The sequence below is a fragment of the Notothenia coriiceps genome, unplaced genomic scaffold, assembly GCF_000735185.1.
Source record: "Notothenia coriiceps isolate Sejong01 unplaced genomic scaffold, NC01 NC01_scaffold00019926, whole genome shotgun sequence".
In the NCBI taxonomy this organism is placed as follows: Eukaryota; Metazoa; Chordata; class Actinopteri; order Perciformes; family Nototheniidae; genus Notothenia; species Notothenia coriiceps.
Genome location: NW_011352627.1, coordinates 1 through 24880, shown reverse-complemented (window position 1 = coordinate 24880; position 24880 = coordinate 1). Strand labels below are relative to the sequence as shown.

The following is a 24880-nucleotide window of genomic DNA, read 5'->3' as shown; positions in this document are numbered from 1 at the left end:
GGGGGGGGGGGGGTTTCGGCTTTAGTATTTGTTAGGATATCGGCTACCTAAGTGTCGTTTAATCAGGAGCGGAGAATGAAATTCAATCCCTCTTCTTAATGTTGATTCTAAAGCTAGTGCTCGCTCACAGGCTGAATGAATGCTCTCCACTTGTTGCTGCAGTCAGCAAAGTTCAATCAATCTCCCCTTATAGTTTCTGCACCATTAGAGGGTGACACCGCAGGGGCTGTGACTTTTTGTGAGACAGGAATCACAACTGGCACTTTATTTCTACACTTGAAATGAAAGTTGAGTATTTTAATTCCTACAAAGGTCGGTGGATAGGTTCAACTGCTCAAATGCGCCATATCATTGTTATCAGTTGTTGAACTGTGCCTACTCCTCTTTGGCTGCCTCTGGGTAATATAGTATTTAAACTCTGCATAGCATCTTCATACTTAGACTCGTCGTATGGCGTTTTGCAGACGCAGTAGAGCTTGATTTCCTTTTTGCTGTCCTTGGTGCTCGTCGTCAAGATCATCTTCTTCTTCTTGGACTTTGCCGACATCACATTCTCCCTCTCGTCCTCCCTTTTTCTTTTGTGTGTGGAGGAGGCGCTGGTGGTGAGGTGGTGTTGAGATGTGATGCTGTGCGTGTGTTGATGCTTGTTGCGTGCAGCTGCGGCCTGTGCGGCCTGCTGAGCGGCAGCCTGAGCCCTCTCCTTCTCCCTGCGGATCCGCAACAGATCCCTCTTAAGCTCCTCCTGAGGAGCGCGATGGCAGGGGAGATAGGGTTAAAACTGGGTGGAGAATACATTTATAGGTAATACATTTATAGGCTCTAATATATGGCTAAAGAGGCTGTAAAAAGACAAGAGAGCAACAAAATAACACCATTCTACATAACCACACACTTATAGAAAATAGAAATCATTGACAGATTATAAAATATCTTTAATTTTGTATTACTGCACATATTTTTATTCCAATTGCATTTCTACGATGTCGACCTTATTCAATGTAAATACTGCTATCATTTACTATATTTTTTAATGCTATTAGAGTTTTCTTAAAATAGTTTTCTATCTGTGTTTTCAATTTTATGTATGCACCTCAAAACCAAGTCAGATTCCTCGTACGCGTCAACCTACCTGGTAATAAACCTGTTTCTGATTCTCAAAGTTTGCCCGTGTGACACGAGCAAATAATGCCTTAAAGCTGCTCGGGGATCAAAGAGTGCTTTGAGAAATAAACGTGTTTCCAGTTGCATTTGTCACAACTATATGATGAGGTTTTGAAACCGCATTGTGATGAATGTGTAAACCTCTATGGATTATTCAAACCGATTAGCTACTTTTATTATACCTCCTGAAAATGTATACAGCGTCTGATACAGATTTCTTCCCGCCTTATTTGTCCCTCCATACCTGTGTCTCGAGCTGCAGCTCTTTGTCCAGAAGAGCCCGCTTTTTCAGGATCTCCATCTTGAGGCCCTCTTTGTAGCGGTAGAGGAGCGAGGAGAGCTTGCCGGCGTTGGCCAACCTCCTCTTGGCCTCCACCACCTCCTCCTTCTTCTTCCTCTTGGCCTCCAGCCTCTCATCCTTGTCTATCCGGTCCAGAATGAACTTCATCACCTGATTGCACACGATCATTCTGGAAAGCCACAAACAGGAAACATGTCAGACTTTTCTTCCTGACCTTTAAAAAGTTAGGACCCATGTGATATAGGGGCAGTGGCCTATTAAAGTTGTTCAAATAAAATACACATAATGCTCGAACTGAGGAATGGTCAAAGTCAGAGAGGAAGAACCTAATCACTCCAACACACCAGTAGGCAGGAGTGGAGCATTCATCCAAACAATACTTCAATGTGTCCCAGTGCAACCGGCAAGAGTATTGGCTACTTCAAAAATGTACACATCTAACTTTCCGCATGCAAGGAATGGCAGAGCGTGTCAATGAACAATGAAAGCTTTTCTCTCAACACAAGTCCCTGAGGTGTTCTGATGACTCATTCGTGTAACTAAAAAGCTCAGGGTTTTGACTAAAGACACTTTCTATCATGCAGGCTATCCTTGAATGTTCAGGAATAGTTTCTGCTTGAAGTCATCTGTGAATGGGGGCAGGCATTGGGGATCGGGGAAATCTGTATCGCCAAATTCCCACCTCAATGCCAATTAACATTCATGTAAAGGAAAGCAGTGTCAGAGCAGGTACAAGCAGGAAAGGGCTTTTCCTGTCTTACAAAAGGCACTTTACAGCAAGCCAACTAACCACTCACCCAATCAGACACTGATGATTCTATCATTTAATGAAATTAGTATCATTTCTGATTTAAGTGAGGGAAAAATAGGACTCAACCTTGTTGAATATTATTAACAATACAAGACTATTGGCACTGAACAAAAACAGCCCCTCAATGTTGCTGAAAAAAAAAAAATCAAGGTAACTCCATTTCATTCAAACCAGTTTATTTGGTTTGCATCTAAGTGTTGCATTCCCGCCATCTCCTGGTCTGTCTTTGACCCTCGTCTGCTCGGGCATGGCAACGGCACGTGTAAAAGTGTTCAAGATGAAAATGATTGTGAATGGAGTGCACTTGTAAGAGTGAAAATCCTTTGCGATGCATTAAATGCTATCCCAGTCATTTACTACACGACTACAGTATGAAATATAAAATATGAAATAGTATTGAAAGAAGCTTAAGGTTTCCGGACTTCTCTTGTATCCATTCCTTTCTCTGCTGTTAACACACACTGATCTTGCAAAATCCAACTTTTTGTTTTTCCCAGAAACTTCCACTTCCACTGCCTTTTAAAATCCTTTAGTTGAGTACTTCCTTAACAATGCAGTTGTTTGGTCATCCCTATGAGAACCAAGCAGTCAGAGAAGCTGTGGTCCTGGGCCACGTGTCTCACAGATGTTAGAGGGATATCCAGTGTTTATTTGTAGGAGAATCTGAGTTTGTGAAGCATGGGAGCTGAAGGGTGGAAGAGAGATGGACAAAGAGATGCGACTGGGAAGTCACACTGCTCTTGTAATCATGACAAAAGTGAAGAAGAAAGGTCATAAACTAAAACTCTAACCAATGAGAACTAATATATGTATTCACGGTCATGTGTACGATGCTATACTGTGTTATGATAACACTTCCTGCATTTCTTAAAGGAAGTGCGTAAAATATTTAGCAACGAATAAAAAAAAAAGAGAAACTATGTAAATATGTGTATGAAAATTGAACGTCAGCATATTACAGTAAAGATAGTTCATGGCTCTGTGTCCCCAGTATGTTCACTTGTGTTCGCTAACATTCACAACTTAGATCGAAAATTGTTGGTACATGTGTAGTGAACGTTTGTGTGAGTAACACACAAACACATCCATGGCTGCTGAGGTCAAAGATGGGCCAGTACACGCAGCAAATGCAGCATGAAAGTGGAGGAGACTAATGGAACAGAACGCACAAAATCATGTCAGAGTTTAAGGTTATGACTAACAGAGCCGTGTTTTGAAGGAACATCGAGAGAAAAGGATGACATGAATAAATGGAAAAAGGATGAAAAATAAGCAGAGAGCCAGACAGCAGACGGCGCTGCTGCAGTGATGTCACAGCAGTCTGGGTTCGGTATTCCAGGTTTGTGTGAATGGGTACAGTGTGGACACACCGTCTGTGGACACCAACACATGGTTGTTAGGGTCATCTGCAGTTCAGAAATATGTTATCTACAGCATTGTAAACAGGAGAGGTGAAGGAGAAACGGCTTTCTAAACATTCAAGCAGTTGTAGAGAATCCATTTGTATTGTTGTAGTTTTCCTAACTCTGCTTACAGAATAAAATGGCCTCCTTTTTTCTATTGTGAGGAATGCATGTCTTTCAAGACAGAGCGTATTTTTCGTATTTTATGTTCTATTGATATTTGTATGCCCAATTGCTTATTCTGAAGTTTTGCATTTAATCCTTTCTCCTCTACTTTGGAATTTAGCTTTTATTATTTTTTTTTTTTTTGTATTTTATAAAATGCTAAGTGTTGTATTTGGGGACTTTTTTGTATGCATGTGAAACATGTTTCCATTCCTCTGATGCATGAAAAACATGTGACCAGTGACACAAATCCTAAAACCGTTGCTTCCAATGACCTACAACGCTCCAATGTAAACCCACTTAAGTTATATTCTCTGACACACGGTGGCATATTGTAAACACACACCTCTGATTCTCTTCTCTCTCTACAGGCGTCATGGTCTTCTTCTGCTTCAGGTGCTCGATCACAGCGTTTTGTTTCATCACCACCTGGAAACAAGTCAGAACAAACCACATGTTTAACAACAGAAAATATATTTATAGTATGAGAGAAAATTAAGCAAAAAATGACATCTTGAAACCCATGAGTGGAAAGAAGATATATACAGTCATCTGGTTTTAGTTTATTGAGGTTTAATTTGTACTTCAAATATATATAGAACTGGATTAGTATTGAATGTGTAAAGTCAGTGTAGTTTGCCCACACACACACACACACACACACACACACACACACACACACACACACACACACACACACACACACACACACACACACACACACACACACACACACACACACTAGTATTAAGTCCAACAAACAGAGACGGGGCCTGAGTTGTGAAAACAAACCCAGCCTTAGTGGACGGTTGGAGGATGGGGTCTGTTTATGTACTGATGGCAGGGAGAGAGCGAACATTGGACTAAGATGGATGACCTGGCTATGATGGGTTTCTGAGCACGCTCTCACACACACACACACCTGTTTCTGAATGATGTCGCTCTGGCTGGCTGTGTTGAGGGCTTGCTCTCTCTTGGCCTCTGCAGCTTGTCTCTTCTTCTGCTGCTGCTGCTCTCTGAGCTGCTGAATCCTCTGCAGCTGCTCCTGGACAGAAGCTGCCTGGATGGTCACCACGTTCCCAATCTGTGCAGAGAGCATATTGTTATCAGGCTTTTATAATGTTAAATAGGGCCCTTAGTGGGTTCCTATGAGGCTAAAATAAGTTAGCGCCTGGTTTACTGGCTTGCTGCATTACCTGTCCTCCCTGAGCTGAGGTGGTCCCGGCCTGTTGAATCTGGATGGGAAGCTGCAGTTTGATGTGCTGTGGCAGAGAGCCTCCAGCCTGCTGGGCCTGCAGCTGCGCCAACACCTGCAACACACAAGATACACAAGTTTAAGAAAGCTGAAAGAAAACCAGCGTTATGTTCATACATTAATAAAACTTCTATTTAGATTAATCTTCCACTGTCAACTACATCAGTGGTTTTAAAAAAAAAAGAAGTGCTATGAAAAGGACCTCCTTTCCCTACTATATATACAAAAAAACACCCCTTGAAATGAAGAAGGCCGTTAGGAACCCCCTGTGTAGCTCTGGAGACCACCACCAGGTCGTCCTAATCCACAGGTTGAGGAACATGGAGATACAGTACCAACCTATAAGAGCCCCACCTGAATGGCTGGATATGATAAATGATCAGTCACAGATTGGTCAGGTAAGGCTTGCCATGGATTTATTTACATCCACAGCTGTTTTGCACAAAACAGTAAAGTCTACCGCTGCTGGACAACATGTAGCTTTACCTGAGCAGTGCTCAGTTGCTTAAAGTCATCAGTACTACAGCTGTTTTGGGAAGTGAACTGCTGTTATAGCGATCACAGAGACTTTGTTGACATGAATACAAATATAGGAGGATTTTTTGTTTCGATAAACAGACAAAAGGGCAGTGTGTGGTAAATGGTGGTAAAAACCCAATTACATGTTCGGGAATAATATTGTGCATGTAAACGTAGCCTTTCTCGCTGATCGTACCTGAACCTGCTGCTGCAGTCCGGACATGCTGATGAGCTGAGCCGTTCCTCCCTGTGTTTTCACCTGCAGCGAGGTGGGAGACTGGATCGGCATGTGAGCCTGCGTCTGAGGGGGTAACTGGCCTTGTGGGGTGGCCGCCGAAGGGGTGCTCGTAGTGGCCAAGGGGGTTGCCCCTGCCTGGACGGGGGCAGCCGCCTGCTGGGCGGGCTGGGCGGGGGTTTTAGTGGAGGTGGAGTTGAGCTGACCGGGAACTGTGGTGGCTGGAGAGAGAGAGAAATAAAGAGAGAGATAAAGAGGGTCAAAGGTTAGGACAAGTGTATCTTAATTGCAAATTACCCAGTAGAATTGCATACAATTTCCATTTTATTCTCACAATGAGTCGCTTTGAAGCAAAACATCCCAAAATGCATATCTGTGGAGTGTTCGTTGTGATCATACTAGGGATGCATATCGTTGACTTTTTTACGATACCACTGAACGATACCGATACTCAACCAATACATATCGTGATACTTTGAAAATGTATCATCCCATGAAGCGCTTTACGATTAACATTTCAAATGAATATTAAATTCAATTGTGGGTCTTCTTGGACCTTTTAGTACTGAACAAACAATGAAAAATACATTAAAATATGAAGAAAGTCGATTATGGCTATATTTTTATAACACCCGCCATCAGGTGTGCAGCGTGAATAGCACATCTTGTCAATGCAAACAGACCGTTATAGCACCGTTATAATTCATGTTAAACCTGAGATTCGACTAGAGAACAAATAAATAGAATAATGGTCATGATATCTCGGCATTGCACAAACAAACAAATCTCATCTTTAAAATCAACATTTGCCTTCACTGGTGAGAGAAAACAAATATCATCACAGTTCATTTGTGGGACTTACCTTTCTAGTATTGAACAAACAATGAAAAATACATAAAATATGAAGAAAAATGATTATGCAATCAAATTTATAACACCCGCCATCACGGGCCGCAAACTTTTTTTAAAGTATCGAAACCGGATCTGATTTCGGTACGGTATACCGTAGCCACCAGTAACCGGTATTTCGGTAATACCGGATACCGGTGTGCATCCCTAGATCATACCTGTGCTTGATGTTGGCGTGGCTGCTGAGGCGATGGGAGTGAAGAGGAAGCGCTGCACCTGGCCGTTGGGCAGCGCTGCCTGCATGAGCTGCTGACCGGGTCCTGGGATGACCGTGACCCCGTGAGGAATGACCTGCAGCTGGCCAGTGGTCTGGCCCTGACCCTGAACCATCACCGTCAGAGCCTGCTGGGTACCACCGACTCCAGGCTGCCGATCAACAGCTGAACCTGCCTGCTGCTTCTACGAGAGGCGGAGAGGTGAGGGAGAGGTAACATGAAAACATGTGGATGCACTCTATGACCTTTAAAAGAGTAAACCGTTATTTGCTATACTGGCTTCTTCAAATAAACTTGATTTTGAATTGAACTTGAACTCTACACTTTACTCTTGTCAAAGTAGCAGGCTTGTACAATTTTAGGATAATCGGCATTTTTGTATTTGCAAAATTTGTCCTTTAATAATGGAGCTGAAAACGTCTTTATATTCATACATAATAAACTAATGAATCTGAATATTTACCCATATGTTTACTCTAAATACATTTAAAGGAAAACATGTAAAGAGGAAACATTTGTACAGACCATTATAATACATTTATCTTGGCATGGTATTCTTAATTTAAATCAAACTTCATTGCTAACGGGGAGATATTATTGATATAACCCGGCACCGAGGACCCCCAGTGTTTTTCCATGCCTCCCTCACTGACCTGTGTGAGTTGGGTGAGCTGAGCAAGGGTGAGTTTGACCTGGCCCTGCGCCCGCGGGGTGCCAGCTGCAGTCGTGGGGCTTCCTGCCCCTTGACCAGTAACCGTGGCAACTGGGCTGGCCCCAGATATTGCCGTGGAAACTGCCTGGCCGCGAATTATCTGTGTCACGACCTGCTGTCCACCCTGACCTGGAAGAGAAGGTGAACAAAGACGGTAAATGGAACTAGACTTGGAAACGTGAAGAGGATATTTTGAATATGAGGTTATTTGAGGTATTGGCTCAGTCTGTAGGGACTTGGTCTTGGAACCGAAGGGTCGCCGGTTCACGTCCCGATCGAAAAAAAAAAAAAAAAGATGGAGTGAGCTGGTAGCTGGAGAGGTGCCAGTTCACCTCCAAGGCCACTGCCGAGGTGCCCTTGAGCAAGGCACCTAACCTCGAAACTGCTCCCTTGGCCCCGGGTACCTGGCAGCCTCTCTGCTCTGCCACCTCTCCTATCTGCATGTGGTTGTGTGTGTGCATGTACATCCTCTGTGTTTGTGCATGTATATCCTCCCCTGTGTGACAGAGTGGGGAAAGAAATGTCCCTGTAAGGGATTAATAAAGTGTAGCTTCTTCTTCTGCTTCAGAGTCAGTGGGTGTTTCTCAATGTCGAGGAGGCTTGCTTGGTAGCACATGTACCTCCGAGTCAGTTGCTTCAGAAGCGAGGCAAGAATCCTTCCTAGCCTCGGAAAACGAAGGATTGTGGAACAGTTATAAATACATTTAAGTTTTCCGCGCTCTCGCCGGAATATCTCCGCAATGGACCGAGCTTAAGTTTCGATTGCATGATACAGCCCAGCGCAACACCTTCGCCACCTGTTTGTACCATTTTCAGGTGATTTGTAATCTGTTCTAGAAAAACGATGTGTTTTTGGATATTTGTGGAGTTAGGTGGTCCGCGAGTGTTTTTTTATTGGTTAAGTGGTCCTTGGTCTGAAAAAGTTTGAGAAACACTGTCATAGATGATATATATATATAAACGGTTGCTATTTGTTCTATCTAGATAAAGGATTCTTGTGAAGAGTTCATTACCTTGCTGGACCACGAGGGGAGTTCGGAGTATCGTCTTTCCCATTTGTCCGGTCTGCTGGATCGGTGTTCGGATCACCGTCATTCCTGGACGGATCTGAGCACCAGCTGCCAGAACCTGTTAGGACATTAGTAGAAATATTTGACTAATTAGTTATTTAAAAAGCCAGCATCTTTTTTCTAACATTTTAGAATCTTACAAAAAAGGGGTCAAACCCATAGTTCAGGAAAAGAGGAGCTGATTAAGCAAGAACTTAATTATATATAAAAGTTTTAAAAAGTACCGACAGCACAGGCAACAAAATCAGTAATGTGAACACTACGTGCATTCATAGAAAATATACAACACGAACAAAACAAAGCAATAGGCAAAGTTGTTCAGTTGTGATCACATAAGCAATGAACAAACGTAAAGAAGTTAAACCACTGTATGGATGCTTCACAGCACATGTACCTGCTGCTGGGAGCCTGGGGTATTGGGCCTGATGTTGAGCGTGGTGGTGCGCGGCTGGAATGTGGTGAAGGTCTGAGCACCGCCTGCTGTGCCTGACGGGATGATCCCCAACACTTTCTGCTGAACAACACCTGCAGAGAGAAGAGAAGCATAAATATACCACAGTTTACATACAAGTGAGTAGATATGAGGCCAAGAAGAGGGCAGCTTGACCATTTTTCGCATCAGTCAAGATATAAATATACAAATATTCCGGGCGGGAAGATCAGAGAAGAACAAGTAAATACTTTATTTGATGACACGCATATGGCAGGAAAGTGGTTTTAAGGAAGCTTGAAAGAGCGAAAAGCCGCAAAGAAGGGACAGCTTATGTAAGTTGTAAGTTTATAGAAATGGACAGGGTTCATTTGTATCCTCACAGGAATGCTTGTAATCTTGTATCTTTAGAGCCCAATGATATGTAGTATGTGAATACCTGTCTTACATCAAACACATCCACCAACACATATTTAAATGCTCAAACATTCCTAATACAATTACTGATGTGAAGCTGTGGCCACATGTTTGCGTGCCACAAGTGAGCAAGTTGTAAGAAGTCCTGCATTGATACAACTAAATACATTATTTGTGGGCTTCTCTCCCTACTTGATGGCCTGTGCTTGATCACAGCAATGGCAAATATTAGTTGAGCAGGTAAACAACATCTTCAAAGGCTCACTGAAAGCTTAGTTGGGTTTCCCCCAACATACCTGAACCCCCTCATAAATTATGCATGAATTGGGATCCTGCTTTTTAACATTAATCTGACAAAGGGAGTGTTTCATATTTGTTCGCCAGGCTGTGTGCCTTAATGAGCTCACGTGAAGCTGATGGCAGAAAACAGAGAGAGCGTCGCTCTTTTCCTCTGCTGCCTTTTTGCTGCGGTTTCTCAACGGCAACCGAGCAGGTAAACCTATACATCAAGGGTTTCCCTCTTCAAACATGGATGTTAAACCGGTCGTAAGACCAGGGGAGTAGCAGCTCGGTCACACACATCAAACACACTTTTCTATGGACTGGCTGTTTGGAGAGGTCTGGGAGTTAGGACTCCGGTGAGTTGAGAGGTGCACTTTTATTCAACAAGGAGGAAGGAAAAAAAGAAAAATGGAATCCCGTTATAGAGGGCTACCTGTCTGGTAAGTAGACCTCAGGGTAAACTTGTTTTCCTGCCTAACTTCCTTAAGCCCGTCCAAAACAAACAGGGCGCCCAACAGTCATGCTGGATAAATACACGTCCATTAAATGGTTACACTCCATCTGAACTTGGTTTCTCCTTCATGGTGACTTCAAAGGTAAGAAAAATCACTTTCTTTGTATCCTTGGTGAATATCATTATCTTTATCTGGTGAATGCAATGTTTTTATAAAGCAATTATGTATTAAATGATACATATACTCTATTTTCATTGACATTATCATTGCATCACAGTTGAAAATAAAGACCTCTTAAGATTTTTATTTTCCACATTTTTCTTTCAGCTAGCTTGACAGAAGGATTTTAAAACAGTAAAAAGCTGTTCGAATTGAATCTATAATCCAAATTCTAGATACATTTTGTCAGATAATTGTTTTTGTTATGTTGAATCTGACCTTCATAACCCAAACGAGAGCTGTCAACAGCTTAAATGGAACATGTAAACATAACAGACCGCCTGCACTGAGTGTTAAGCCATATCAATCACCGATAATATGCCAGGACCGCAGACATGCCAGCTGGTGCTCAGTACAAACCATCGCCTCATCCGCAGTGTCAATATTAACATATTATACAGTTCTGAAGCATCAAACTAAAGATCGGACAATCCTGAATCTGCAGTCTGGATTTCAAACCTCAGACTACACAACTCCACCATCCTAAAAACCATCCAACCAAAATAACAGCTTTCTATTAGATCACCATGCCGACAGGACACAGCCAGACATGAACTGCGACACCAAACCAGCTGAGTCATGAGGTTGGCACATTAAGGCCACCACAATTGGGTTTTAGCCTTTTATTCTGTGTCCACTGACAAAAATATCTGTCTCTTTACCTGCTATGTTCTTCACTATGTTTACCAGCTAGTGTCTAAGTGTGTCTGTCTGGAGCTGGGCAGGTAATTTACTGTGGGTTTATCACAGTACAAGGTTTCAGCACAAACCTTGTAGAAAAAGACCTTCTTTACATCTCATATACCACCCCCTTTAAACATTGCAATATGTCTTGCACAAATCTAGTTAATTCTCACAGTCACATTACTAAAAACTTCAGGAATCCTTGAGGGGTGTATGTGATCATTTAAACTATGGAATCAGGCTAAATGAGGACAAATCTTAATTTCAAGCATGTAAAGAAAAACAAGACTGCAATACGCAATACGGTAAAACTAACTGTGACACCTGTGAGACTGATTCAAAGAGACAAGCTTGTTTAATCGAGCTCAACAGGTCTTCTAGGTCGTGGGTTTTTAAAAGACATGTACTTGGCTCACTGACAAAGGCAATCAAGGACAGAGGAGTGTCTCATTTGTGTCTCATTTGTAAACTTCAAAACATTTGGACGTGCAGTAGCTGGCACCAACAACTTTAAAAATGAAGACAGACTCAGTCCTTCTGGAGCGCTGTGTGCATGGTTGGCACGCTCAATTGTTTACAACGGCATCAAATGAATGAGCCAGATCTAATTTGGCTTCTTTGACACATTTGAAATGTCTCAGCTGTGGGTCTGAGGTGAGGCAATGAAAACACAAACAAACACACATTCTGAGGTGGATGGAAAGAACAAATGTCTACACTGAATAAATGCAACTTGTGCTTTCCTTCTGCCTCCAAGGTGTGGCGTATTAAAACCGGCCTTACCTCCTTGTGAAGTTGGCACGTTGACAGTGACGATCTTGCTGTTGGAGGGGAGTGGAAGCTTGGTGGTCACTACCTTCCCCCCCATAGAGGTTCCCGTAATCTGGAAGGTGTGTCCACTAGATGTGGCCAAGGTGGTCTCACCTGCAAACAAATAAAAAATGCTGTTACAATGACATATTTACAATTGCAAATACAATAATATTATTAGTATTTGTACAATGATTTGTGATCTATGCGCTTTAAATAAGAACAAAGAGTAGACAGTGCTTATATGCTGCAAAGTACCTTGTGTGCTTTGACCCTGCTTGACCCAGGTGGCGAACGACTGCTGGAAGTTTTTGTTCTGCTGGAATGTGACGGGGGTGCCCATTTTGGTGGACAGTACGACCTTGGTGGTGGCGGTGCCCTGGCCCGAAAGTGAGCCGATGATGACTTTGGGCGTGGAGACAGGTGTTGCAGGAGTCCCTGTTGGGGTCACTGTGATGCCTGGTTTCTGTTCCAGACGTTTCTGTGATGGTACATAATTCAGGTCATTAACATAGGAACCCATGATAAAAGCATTCAAAAGGAACTGTGAAGTCCACTGAGACAAATGTAACATTTGTGATATTGGGCTATATAAATATTGATTGATTGATTGATTGAATTGCTCATACATAACATCTATTTAGCTTAAATTAGCTATTATATCGGTATAGATTGGTATAGACTGGGATGGTCAAGGTTAGCTTCTTGGCAAAATGATACCATTGACGAACTGTCTGTTTTCATTCATTCAGAGTAAGTGTTTTTAAGTGTAGTCCACTGCCAGATTGAATAATTTTTCGTCATTGAAAGAAGATGTGACATATTTGAAAAATAAAGGCCTACTGTTATATTATTTGTAGGATTAAAGTGCTTATTAAGCGTGAAGATTACTTAACTGAACCAGACTCACCTTGGCCTGCTCGGCTGCCTGAGCTTTCTCCCTCTCCACCCTGTAAAAGAAAAAAAAAGAAGCTTAACAAACAGTAAAACATTTGTGAAAAATAAGGTCAGATGATGCTCCATTAATTTCAATTTAATAAATGTTGAAAGTTAGGTGTCATTTTTTGTAAGAGTTTAATATCTTGTATTTAAAACATTTTGAGCATCTGCCACAGGCACATTTACAAAGTTGTGGCCAATTTTGTTATTTTTGGTCAAGGTTTTGTTTACTATTTATGTATTTTTGTCATAACTTCCAAATGAATTTTAACAAAGAATATCGTCACTGACAAATGTGTATGTATAACATGGTTGAACCCTGTGACCCTCTGACCTCTCTGAGAAGGCTCTGATCTCCCAGAGGTCCAGCTCCTCCTCAGCCACCCAGGTCTCCATCACCACGGGGCCCGTCTGCTTGGCCGGCTCCGCCTTTTTGGGGCGCAACGCACTGGATCGCAGCCCCTTCCTCTGAGGGGTGTGGGTTTCTGTGTGGATCAAAAACAGTTCAGTGTTATTGTGTAATGTTTAAACCCCTCTTTCTTAAGTGTAAAGAATATGAACTGTCGCTAACCTTTAGGAGTGTCAGGCACTCCTAGGGGGCAGATGATTTTGCGGATGCAGTACTCAGAGCGAATGCCGTAGGGTCCCACGTCACGGCGCTTGATGATCTCTGTCGTGGTGATTTCGGTGTCTGACGTCTCTGTAGCAATGAGTGGGGATAGGGCTGGGTTGGTATGGTGATGAGGAGAGCCCGAGAAGATGGAGGAAATGCGCTCCAACATAAACAAAGTGACACCAATATGACCCATATGAGGGCTGTGTCTTCTTAAGGGCCAACATGACATGGGGATCAGGAGGATAGCCAAGGTAGATACTATGACTGTTATTGATCCACAGATTTGACAATTTTTGAGCAACCAGTGTCACATATTATCAACCTGATAGAAAATAATATCGGTATAAAAAAGAAGAACATTCGGTAACACTTTATTTGTAAATACATTATAGCATACAGGCTAGTATGGCTAACGCTAGCATGCATGCTAACGCTACCGTGTATGCTAACGCTAGCGCGAATGCTAATGCTAGCGCGAATGCTAACGCATTTTCTCATTGTGTTTAAACATCTCCAAATATCATCACATAAACACAATAAATGTTTCTGACGGACTTGACCCTTTTACTATTCAGGTTGCATAGAGGAAATGAGTAGTAGTCTACTGTCATGCTATTCAGTTCACTTTATCCTATTTCCTGTACCCGGTTTCCTGTCTAACCTTCAGTACAAATTGTACAAAAATATAAATGTGCAAATATGAAACATACTGCTATTGGTAGCTGAACTGTCAATACCCCAAAACATATTCTTAGATATAAATATCAAATTTTGAGTTATTTATACACAATTAACACTTATAGTTTCATGTCTTGTTACATAAGAATAGATCATATTTGTTAAGTGTTATTATGGGAGAATTACTATTCTTGTGGTACTACTGCCTTATTAGGCCCATATTGAGCAGTGCATATTGAGACCAAAACTCATCTCCAACAACTTCCTTACTTGCAATAAATAAGCACTAATTAGAGGGTTATTGAGGAAAAACTCTCAACTATTGGCCTATTACTTGTAGAATATGGTCATGTAGAATAAAGCATTAATAAGTGTTTTATAATGACTAATAAAGAGCCAATATACTGCTAATGTGCATGTTAATTAACAACTAGTTAATGGTTAATTTGTGTACCTTAATATAAAGTGTTACCGAACATTCATAAAAGAATCATGCAGGAATTAATTAACAGCACATAAACTCCACTAAAATAATCACCTTTATATCTTACATATCAAACAAAACAATTGTTATCCCCCCAAAAAACCCTAATCTACTTGTAAGCAGTCTTTCCCACTCCTCCTGGGGCCTCTTTATTTGGGTGTCAGATGGAGTAAGGGGGCTCTACCTGTACGTGTGGTGCCGATCGCTGCGGATGGTTTGACGGCCATGTCGTCCCATCTCAACGAGGCCCAGAGGAGCCTTAGCATCAGGCTAACACCAGCCAAAGACTTCACGGTCTGCAGACGGTACCTATAACACAGGGTTTAGGTATTAATCAGGTATATAGTTGCATGTAACCATTAGTCCAACCAAGTAGTGCTTTAAACATAGCATAACACCTATACATGACATGACAAAAAGCTATACTGAAAGAAACTCCAGGGAAATGGAAATGTCTAATATATGCTCTTCACTGCTCGTGTCATGCAGTTTATTATTGCGGTCCAATTGACGGTCAGAGAAGGCAGAGTTTTTTGGTGATGAACTTGGACATTTCCATGAAAGAACTTACTGGCTGCTATTGTGAATAAATAATGTATTTATAAAACTAATTCTCTAGAGTGATTCATTATCTCTGACTATAAAAGCAAGCAAAAAAATGTACTTACAAGTTTCAATGGGAAACATTTGCATAATTCCTTTTAGGGTGTAAGAGACTGCTCTGAGTGTATAATTAGGCAACTTATTCCATGCATTATTATGCTGTTTAGTAAAAAAATGTTTGAACATCTTCAATAATATTATCATGAGAGTCTTCAGTATAAATCACTTTCCCATGTGTAAAAACAGGTGGGAAAATATAACACCAAATAAACAGAAAATCAACAGGCCATGGCATTCTGAAAAACAAGGGTAGAATTTAAAAGAGCGATGCTAAAAAGGAATGTAGGATTAACCTTATCCACCAACAACAAATCGATTAAACGACAATTACAAATAATGGTTAGTTTTAGACCCAATTATCTGTATAATTAGCAAAGCAGTAACTCCTGGTTTCTTAGAGAGAGTGTTTTAGAGAAAATGTTAATAAGCTTGTGAGAAAAATAACCAGAGAGCCATCTTACCTCCAGGTGATGCCGAATGTGGGCCTGGGTGAGGGATACGGCCAGATATCCAGCGCTGGCTTGGCATTGTAGCTGAAGATGGACACCTCACGAAACCCGCCTCGCCTCGCCAGCACCTTCAGGTTGTCATGTGGCAGTACAAAAATACTCTTGCGGCTGCTCTTGGTGACAAACTTGCGGTAAGAAGGAAGGGCAGTGTCTGAGCGAGTCTTCTTGGTGCGGGAGAACTTGAGGAGACGGACCCGGCCCTTTGTGGACAACGAGTCCTCCAGACTCACAGCGACAGACGACACTGAGGTCTTACCACGGCTGTCAGTTGTGGACTTACTGACTGACAGTGCTGTCTTCTGCTCCTTCGTCACTATCTCACTCTGGCTGTCCTCTGACTGACTGTCCAGCCCAGGGGAACATACTTTGGACACAGTTGTTTTGGTCATGGTAGTGAGGGTGGACACTGCGCTGCTTTCTGTTGTCGACGCAACAGGCTTTTTCACGACAGCCGGCTCATTCGATGTCATTTTTGCTATCCTCATCTCCGTAGAAACAACAGTTGTGGTGGTCGTGGAGGTTGTGGTTACCTGGGTGATGATGGTTTTGAGTGGTTCTGTAGTCCCGCTGTTACTGTTCTCCTCTGCAAAGCCGTCGCTCAGACTTAACTCCTCTGCTGAGGGTATAGGAGACGGCGCCATCCTGATGATCTTCACCGCAGGACTGGGTTTGTCCTCCATAGACTGAAATGGGGAAGTGCTAGTTCCAAGTGCTCCTACATTGTTCTCCAGCCTCGCGATCTTCAGTGGAGGTTTGTAGTTCTGGTCTGAGGTCATTGTCTTAATCTCTATCTTAGAAACTAGGCTTGGCCCCTTGTCCCCAACCTCTGTACAATCATTCAAAGGGGCCAAATCTCCGTTCACTAAAGGCTTTGGCTGCGTGCCGTCCTTCAACGACACAACCACCCCATGTTCTTCAACTTTACCAATGATGTTCTCCTTAAGCTTTGTACTGCTGATAAGTATACCATTATTTGAGCTCATTACAGAGTTACTTAACACATTTTCACTCCCCAAGCCATCATTACCATTTACCTGAGGGAGAGGAGAAACTGGCTTGGGAATGCTATCGCTTTCGGTTTTACCTTGTCCAATGCGTTCTATATTTCCTAGGATCTCCTTTGGCCCCATGCCGTTTTCCTCTGTGCTTGAATGTGCTGACCCTAAGGTTTCTGGGTTTGGATTAATACCTTTAGAAGGAGATGTGTTTTGACCGCCTATCTGCCCAAAAACACTTGGAGAAGTCCGTAGGGAGTCGAATTTGAAGTTGGAAACGTCAGACCCAGTTTTTTCAATATGTGCAGCCTTGGTAACATCAGATGTTACGCTGGCTGTTTGTCGCTCTAAAGAGCTTTGAATTCCCCCTGCTGGTGTTTCTTGTGAATTAGGCAGTTTGATGCCCTCTTGCCATGAAATGTCTGTATTTGTTTCTTTTTGCCCCATAGTCCTTTCTACTAAGTCTGCCTCCAATACCTTGGGCTTTGAAAGAGTTTGGTTTTGTGTACCTGTACTGCAACTGTCTTTGGGTGTGGAGTCAGGAACAGGAGAAGGAGTAGGAAGAGAGACAGTCTGATTCGTAGTTTTTGAGGGTTCATGCAGACCCTCCTTGACATCCTCTCGTCCTTCAACTGTTCCCGGCACTGGAATTTGTGTTGTGGGTTTCTCCTCTTCTTTTACAGCTCTGCCCAGTGCAAGCTGTGTCTGAGCGAGAGCATGGGGCTTGAGTGGAGACCGTGGCTGGACCGGAGTGCTCGAAGGGGGGGTTGCTGTGAATGCAACGGGTATAAGAGTCTGAGGGTTGGCGGCAGACGCCTGCTGCCTTTGCCTCTCTTCAATAACGCGCTGCTTTACGCGTCGCTCCAGCAGGCCATCCAGTTTGGAGGTCTTGACCTTCTTGTAGGGAATGCGCGTTATGAAGCCCTTGCTGACATCTACTACATCGTAGTTAAAGGGCCGTGTGGAGATATCGGTAGGCTCCTCCTTCACAGCAGTCTTTTCCTCCTGAATACTGGAACCTGAAGAGAAAATGTATAAAGACTTTAATCTGCATTGATATACAACTGGGATAATGTATCACATTCTCTGTCAATACAGTTTCAAACGTACACAATATTTAAACAAAAAAAAGTGTAATGCCAAGAGCCATTCAAGTTTAAAACTACACATGCATTTAGATACAGTGCTATTACACAAAGCCGCACTGTCATACTTTGCTCTTCTGGTCGTGAGTCTGGAGGGTCCACCTCCATCTTTGTTGGCGTTTCATCTGCTGGTAATTCCTCAGATTTTTCCTTCTCCTCTGCCCCTTGTTTCTTTTCCTCTTCCATCCTCTCATTAGACTCCAGCTCATTAGTCATTGGATGATCTGTTGTAGGCTTGGAGAGGCTGGAGGAGTCTTGATCTTTCTCCTCACTGCTCGACACAGCAGCTCCCTGAGCCTCTGGTGCAGCGACACTGGGGCGTCGACTCAAGTCCAGCAGGGTACATTTCTTGCCAAGTTTAGCATCTTTGGAAAACAAAAAAAAAAACCTGTTTTATTGTATTGAAGAAACACATCTAGAGCTACTAATGTTTGGCATTCATTTTACAATTTGTTGTACTTAACACTCTTAAAAAAAGATAATCATGCAGTTTTCCTCTTACACAACCTCAAAAATGTGTTTTTGTCAATGCAGTGGATCTGCAGCTTGGCTAAACATTTGAAATAATAAGGTAAGGTAAAAGGTAATAAAAAATAAAAAACATAAACCAACAGTATGATTATTCAAATATTTGGGACGTTTTTGATTTGCTTAACATAATGATATCCAAAAGCAAATCAAAAGTGAGGCTTGAATGCAACACACACAATTTAATTGTTGAGATTGCTGCACAAGAGACTAAATCTTAGAGACTAAATAACATTTTTGAGAAAAACACATTTTAGGCCCCTAAAGTCTCCCATTCCGGACCTTCCAGTTCTTTGCGGTAGTTGGGGTTTGTGTTGCCGGGAAGCTTGGGGTCAAACCGCTGCACATAAGTCCTACTGATCCAGCTCCAGCCTCCATAGCCGGTTACACGATACTCCTCTCCTTTCTGCTTCCACACCTTCAAGTAATACAAGATGAAGTATGAGTCATGGAGGGATACAACAACCTAAGAACGATGAACGTTTCCAACAGAGAAAAGCGAATCAGGAAAAACTGAAAAAACGAGTTTTAAGAGGAGGGCAAAGTTCCAAAGAGCGCTTAAAAGCTAAAGGTTACTCACATACTGATCACTAATTGTTGAGGGAAATGACTCATTGCAGAGCTCCACTGGCTGCATCAAAGAGCCCTTGATGGTCACTCACGCACAACATACAGTACACAGCATTGTTTCCCACAGCAAAGCCTCAGTTTTTTTCTGCACGGTAAAGTCTAGATCTACAAGTGGACTAGCCTGAAATATATCACCCTCATCCTATGGTTCGTATCGTTTTTATGTTGTGTTGACACAGACCACAAAACTAAATGGCTGGTTAACTTTTCATTAGATGAGGTAGCACAAAAATCATTCGAAATGAAAAGGGATTTTGGAGATAACCCTGCGCTTATAAAAGTGTGAAAGGCTGAAGGAAAAAGTAAATATCATCCTAAATGCAATACATTTGGATTCATAAGAGCAGGAAGTGATGTGTGAGGGTAAGCAGAATAATTATTTTGGTGATCGCAGCTGAAAGAGGCAGCTCACATATTGACAGCTCAGTAATTCATATTTTGTTCATTTTTACCTCCCTCATTTATTTGAAGGTTTTGCTGAAAAGGGAAAAAATATCATGCATGCAGTGAACAGTCAGATGACAGTACAGACCTCTTTGTAACCATTATGGGTGCAAACACACAGCGTTTATGCTCAGTATGTAGTACAAGTAGGTGCAGGAGTGAAGAGGGTGTTCATTGTGTGTCTGAAATGCAAGTCAATATCTTAACAATATTGAAAACCAAGGATTTGTGAGTATGTAAGCGACATACCTGGTGTTTAATGGGAAAGGTGTACTTGACCCATGTGGCCTGTTGCATCGTCTCTTCATCCTCCAGCTTCTTCTCTCTCTTCTTCACCTTCTCCTTCTCCTCACGTTCAATGGATGTCATGCGATTCAACCTGAAATTGTTTTAATTGTCATACAGTGTAGCCTGTTGCTCTTACATTGTACATTCAGTGAATTCTACTTCTAGCAAGAATAGAAACATGGCTGTTAAAAGTATTTTTCCAATATATGTAGCTATAAGATATATCCAAATTAACTTAATCATTTTCAAAAACATTTTAGAAAACGTGTAATTCAAAAAATATTGTCTTAATGTACGCTTCATGGCAATATATACATGGCAATATCTACATGTGTCTTGCCTTAGGTGTAAGTAAACAACTGGGAAGCTTCTTGAGTAATGTAAGCGCATTAATTAAAGCCCTTACTAAAGATGAAAAGTGCTCTTGGAACAGGAAAAGAACATGACACTCACAAATGTTCTCCATGTTTCTGAAAAGCTCACAGTTCAGTCTCAAACACAAGCACACTCTGATCCCAACCTTGTAAATATTGGACAATGTCTTCTTTAAAGGGGCGTTGTGGTGTTGAGCAGTAGTAGAGGCAGAGGTGGGTGGCAGTGGAAGTGGACTTGCAGTCTAAATATTATGCCTCACAGCTAGGGTGGGCCTTTTGATCTGATCTGCTTATGATCGCCTCTGCCTGCTAAACTGAACACACACACCCAGTGTACGTCATGAATGCTTGTGAAGTATTGAATGTCTTGCATCTAGACTGAAAACATATGGAGGGACAGCAACCTTATAGGACTCGCTTTCTTAGTTTGTGTTTTATATCACATTGTAAAAGCACATATAATGAAAGTACGTCCACACACAAACACACATGCACACACACACACACTGTTAATAAACTATGTGTGTACCTGGTGTGGCCCAGTGAGTCCTTCCAGACAGGCAGCATAGCCACAGGTTTGATGGCACACTCTAGGATGGCCAGAGCCAGCGCAAACTCTCTGGCCTTACTGCACATCTGAACAGCTTTGATCCAGTTGGTCCTATAAAACAAGAAAACAAACACTGAACATTTAGAAATGTCTCTCTTTACTTTGTACTTAGATTTTTTTTGGCCTATCCCAGTTTTAAGTTTTTTTACTAGTAAGGAAGAAGTGGCATAATTCTGGCCTTTTTGATAACTAACATAATTAAATTGAATTACTGAAAGGCACCAATGCCAACATGACTGACAACTAGGGAGGCATTCAGTGTTGACTCAATTTGCATTTCAGTGTGGCATTGGAGAATGTTAAACTCAGGTGTTCATGCATCAAATTTGCAATGGCTAAATCTTATTTGCAGTCGGACAAGGAAGACTTGCATACCCATTTGCTGTTTAGATGAAAAAGCCAATGGCTGGACAAGACTCTTGCATTGATGTAAGAGCGCAGTGGGTGCTGGTGTACCGCACTCATGTATATTATCGGTACATCCATACAGACAACCTAGAGTATCAGAATAGTAATATACAATTTCCATATGACAGTGCCTGACTCTACCTGTGTGAGGCCCAGTTAGGGTGCATGAAGGGTGCTGGAACGTTGTTCTCCAGCTGGATGATGGTGATTCTCAGTGTGGAGATGGTCAGAACCTTGGAGCCATGAATAGACCCGTTCCACTTAAACTCTCCAGCTGGTGTCATGCAGAACTTGTGGGAGAGATGCCGCCTCTTGTCGTGGTCCTGATGAAAAAAACAAAAAATATGTTTTTAGAACCTACCAGCAATTTCATATCATCTTTGTTCGCACACCAATTACTAATCCAAGTGACTTGAATGTCTTGATAAAAGTGGAAGAAACCCTTGCAATCACGAAGCAAAACGAATACCAGAAGGGTCTGGAATCTACTGAGCCACCTTGCAGCTTATTCAATGCTTTTTTCTCTACTTTCAAACGTCGTGCTGCTTACCTCTCGGTGCTGGTGCTTGTTGAGTGCCACAGTATTGCTACTGTATTGATTATGATAGACGCGGTATTTCCCCTCCTGGCCCAGCTTGAAGAATGGACTGAGTGTCCCCTTCATCACCACCTCCTTCCCTCGCGTGCTGACACGGGTGACGTCACCTTGTGCATTTACTACTAGTATCTGAAGAGGTAGGGGGGGGGGAATGAGTCATTCAGATTTATTATAGACTGCCTTATGACAAGGGACATTTGTATTCCACTGTAAAATGTCGCAACAAAAAAAAAAAAATCCTCATTCAAGTTATTTAAATTACAGCCTGGTAAATGAGCCAAGTCACGCTCCTGCTTATCTAAGTTAAAGTCAAACTAAATCATCTTTTAATAATAGGTCAAAGGTTAGTAAGGGACACAATTAAATAGCCTGAAGATAGTTAGGTTAATCTCCAATTCTCTTCCACTAGGCCATTGCATAATTCTACATACATTGGCATGCTTTTGACCTGGGTGTTGGACACTATTCTCACCTCTTTGCCCTCCTTGAAGACCTTGTTGGCTTCATGAACAGCAGCAGCCACCTGTTGGCTCTTCATCTGGCTGAGTTTGCTCTCGGGGTTCCTCAGTCGGGTCACCATGCGAGTGGATGCGGACCCCCTACCGCCGGGACACGGCTCACCGTTAGCGTCATTACCGTCCCCTGAAAACCCAATACACCGTTCAGTCCAAGACAGATAAGCCTTTAACAGTCTCATAAATAGCACAGTCCATTAGAAAAGCTTTATGATGTGCAATGTGCACGGAAGGAATACTCAATTATTAAAAGTCATAAAACTGCCTTTCTCATAAGGTGATCAAATGTTCTGCTTGTGTGTTCTGCTTTAAGGGCTATTAACTTAATTAAATGTATAATGTGAAAATGGCTTGAGTGAAACTGAGAGATACCCTTTTCTGGCATCATTTTAAGCTTGCAAAGGTGTTTTTTTTTAAATAACATTTGTTCAATCAAGAAGTAAAATTTAGATCAGAATCCCCTTTCACGATAGACACCCTAGCACAGCCGAGTGCCGTTTTCATCAGTATAATATAAATTAGACAACAAAAGAGAAGTCATTATTATATTGTCAAACCTATGTCATCAAGGCTGGCCAGGGAGGACTGGGAGGACTTGTCAGCCAGTTCTGGAGGTTCAGGACATCTTGTAACAGCCCCCATGCTGCTGTTACTGTTCTCCTCACTGGCCTGGGGCGGCTGGCTCAGGCTGGGGATACCATCTCCGCTGCCGGGGACAGAATCTGATGCTGGGTTTTCTGTTGGCAGACAGAAACGATTGAATGTTACCAGTTTTTTCTAGATTGTTTTCTTGCTGTTGTTGTTAGTCAGACATCTTTCAGGGTTTGCATAAATGTCTCAGCAAGGTATAGGTGTATACCTGGGAAAAAAATGATTGAACTAGAAAACCAAGACACATAAAGCTGTCGAAAATGACCAATGTAGACTGAGCTACCACTTGTGCAGAACACCACACAAGTGGTAGCTCGGTATACATTTTTTAAAGCATCATTAATGGGAAAGTTCCGAAATAATAAAGGCTGTGGCTCCCTCTACTGATAAGTCATGCGTAATGCAAGCACTGAAAGAGGAATGGGTCAATGAAAAGCAATGGGCAACCAATATAGAAGACTTATGCATAACTGACAACAACACTGAGAACATCAATGCATGGTGAAAACTGAAATAACTGAGGATGTAGATGTATAGATTATAACTTCACAGTGTTTCGACACAAGGCACTACATGAACAGTAATCTGGATAATCAGAGGTTCTAATTACAAGAAAGCATCAGAAGAAAAGCTTTTAATTAAAAATAAGTATAGTGAGGGTTGGTTATAGTCACACTGGGTGCAGGGACAATGCTTCTGATTGAAAAAGCAATGGATGCAATCAGCGTCTCAGCTCTTTGGAGAAAAGAGTTCAATTACAAAACCGCAGAAAGTATTCCAAGGCTGACGCCGGGTATCATGAAGAAAACATTTAGAGAACTGAACACTAACGCCAACAGATGGGTTGAGAGCCACTTGGGGAATAAGGCGCAACAAACTGTCACTGATATGAGATTTATCACACAATTCAGTGAAGATACAGACAGTTGTTGTAGAGCGGATTCACAAAAGGAGTCTAAGGAGGTAAGCTTCTCCCTGAAGTGTCCTTGTATACCTTTGGTGTTGATAAATACCTCAATATTGGAACATCTTTCTATCAGAGGCTCTATGGTTTGGAGGCCATTGCCTTTCCAAGCCCAGGCTACAGCTCATGGTGGTGGTGGGGATTGTTTGTGTTGTGCAGGGGCACAAAGAAGTATAGGGCCATATGTAATGCTACTGCCACTTAGGGCTGCTCAATTAATCGCATTTTAAAATCTCAATTACGATTACGAAAACAACGTAATCTAAATAAAACTATTATTCTTTTTTTTCCACTTTTTTTTTTTCAGTTAAATTATACTTAAAGTGAACATCAGCAATGTTGTAGATTTTGTATCTTATAATGCATTAATAGCATGGAGACAATGGAAAGAAGAAGAGATGGGTAGTGTTGAAATAAAGTCACATTTTAACATCATCCATTGTCAATTGGAGAAAAATCAAGTTATGTAACTTTGTATACAGTATCACCTTAAAGAAATGCATCTTCTTATATATCCTTTTTTAGGCGAATGCTCTTGAGGCCAATTAGCTTACCAAAGACGTTCAGTGTTTGGCTGCTCGTGCAATAAATACATTGTATTCTGTATAAGTGCCTATTTAATGCACTGAATCATTTGTATTCAGCAAAACATAGATACACATTTCAAATATGTCACTTGTGAGTGTTAAACTTGTCGCAGCAATTTAATTAATTTCGGACTCAAATAACAACAGCATTTATTCTTAAATCAATAAGTAATTACACCACTGTTGAGATGTACTTTTCTC

The 24880-nt window shown here is 41.9% G+C and overlaps 1 protein-coding gene across 1 annotated transcript in view; it reads right to left on the bottom strand.

Annotated features, from left to right (window-relative positions):
- Positions 1-23214, bottom strand: part of bptf (bromodomain PHD finger transcription factor) — a gene marked incomplete at both ends in the record, with an annotated part of 24550 nt that extends 1336 nt beyond the window's left edge. The window contains 25 exons of the mRNA XM_010779196.1: positions 438-742; positions 1406-1631; positions 4188-4270; positions 4764-4925; positions 5038-5151; positions 5812-6071; positions 6918-7158; positions 7628-7815; positions 8700-8814; positions 9151-9281; positions 12027-12167; positions 12312-12534; positions 12964-13003; positions 13327-13477; positions 13564-13692; positions 14955-15079; positions 15895-17956; positions 18151-18447; positions 18893-19028; positions 19934-20063; positions 20876-21007; positions 21506-21687; positions 21915-22091; positions 22435-22604; positions 23035-23214. Coding sequence (XP_010777498.1) covers positions 438-742; positions 1406-1631; positions 4188-4270; positions 4764-4925; positions 5038-5151; positions 5812-6071; positions 6918-7158; positions 7628-7815; positions 8700-8814; positions 9151-9281; positions 12027-12167; positions 12312-12534; positions 12964-13003; positions 13327-13477; positions 13564-13692; positions 14955-15079; positions 15895-17956; positions 18151-18447; positions 18893-19028; positions 19934-20063; positions 20876-21007; positions 21506-21687; positions 21915-22091; positions 22435-22604; positions 23035-23214 — 6100 coding nt within the window. The remainder of the gene's footprint in view (positions 1-437; positions 743-1405; positions 1632-4187; positions 4271-4763; positions 4926-5037; positions 5152-5811; positions 6072-6917; positions 7159-7627; positions 7816-8699; positions 8815-9150; positions 9282-12026; positions 12168-12311; positions 12535-12963; positions 13004-13326; positions 13478-13563; positions 13693-14954; positions 15080-15894; positions 17957-18150; positions 18448-18892; positions 19029-19933; positions 20064-20875; positions 21008-21505; positions 21688-21914; positions 22092-22434; positions 22605-23034) is intronic.
- Positions 23215-24880: the final 1666 nt, after the last annotated feature.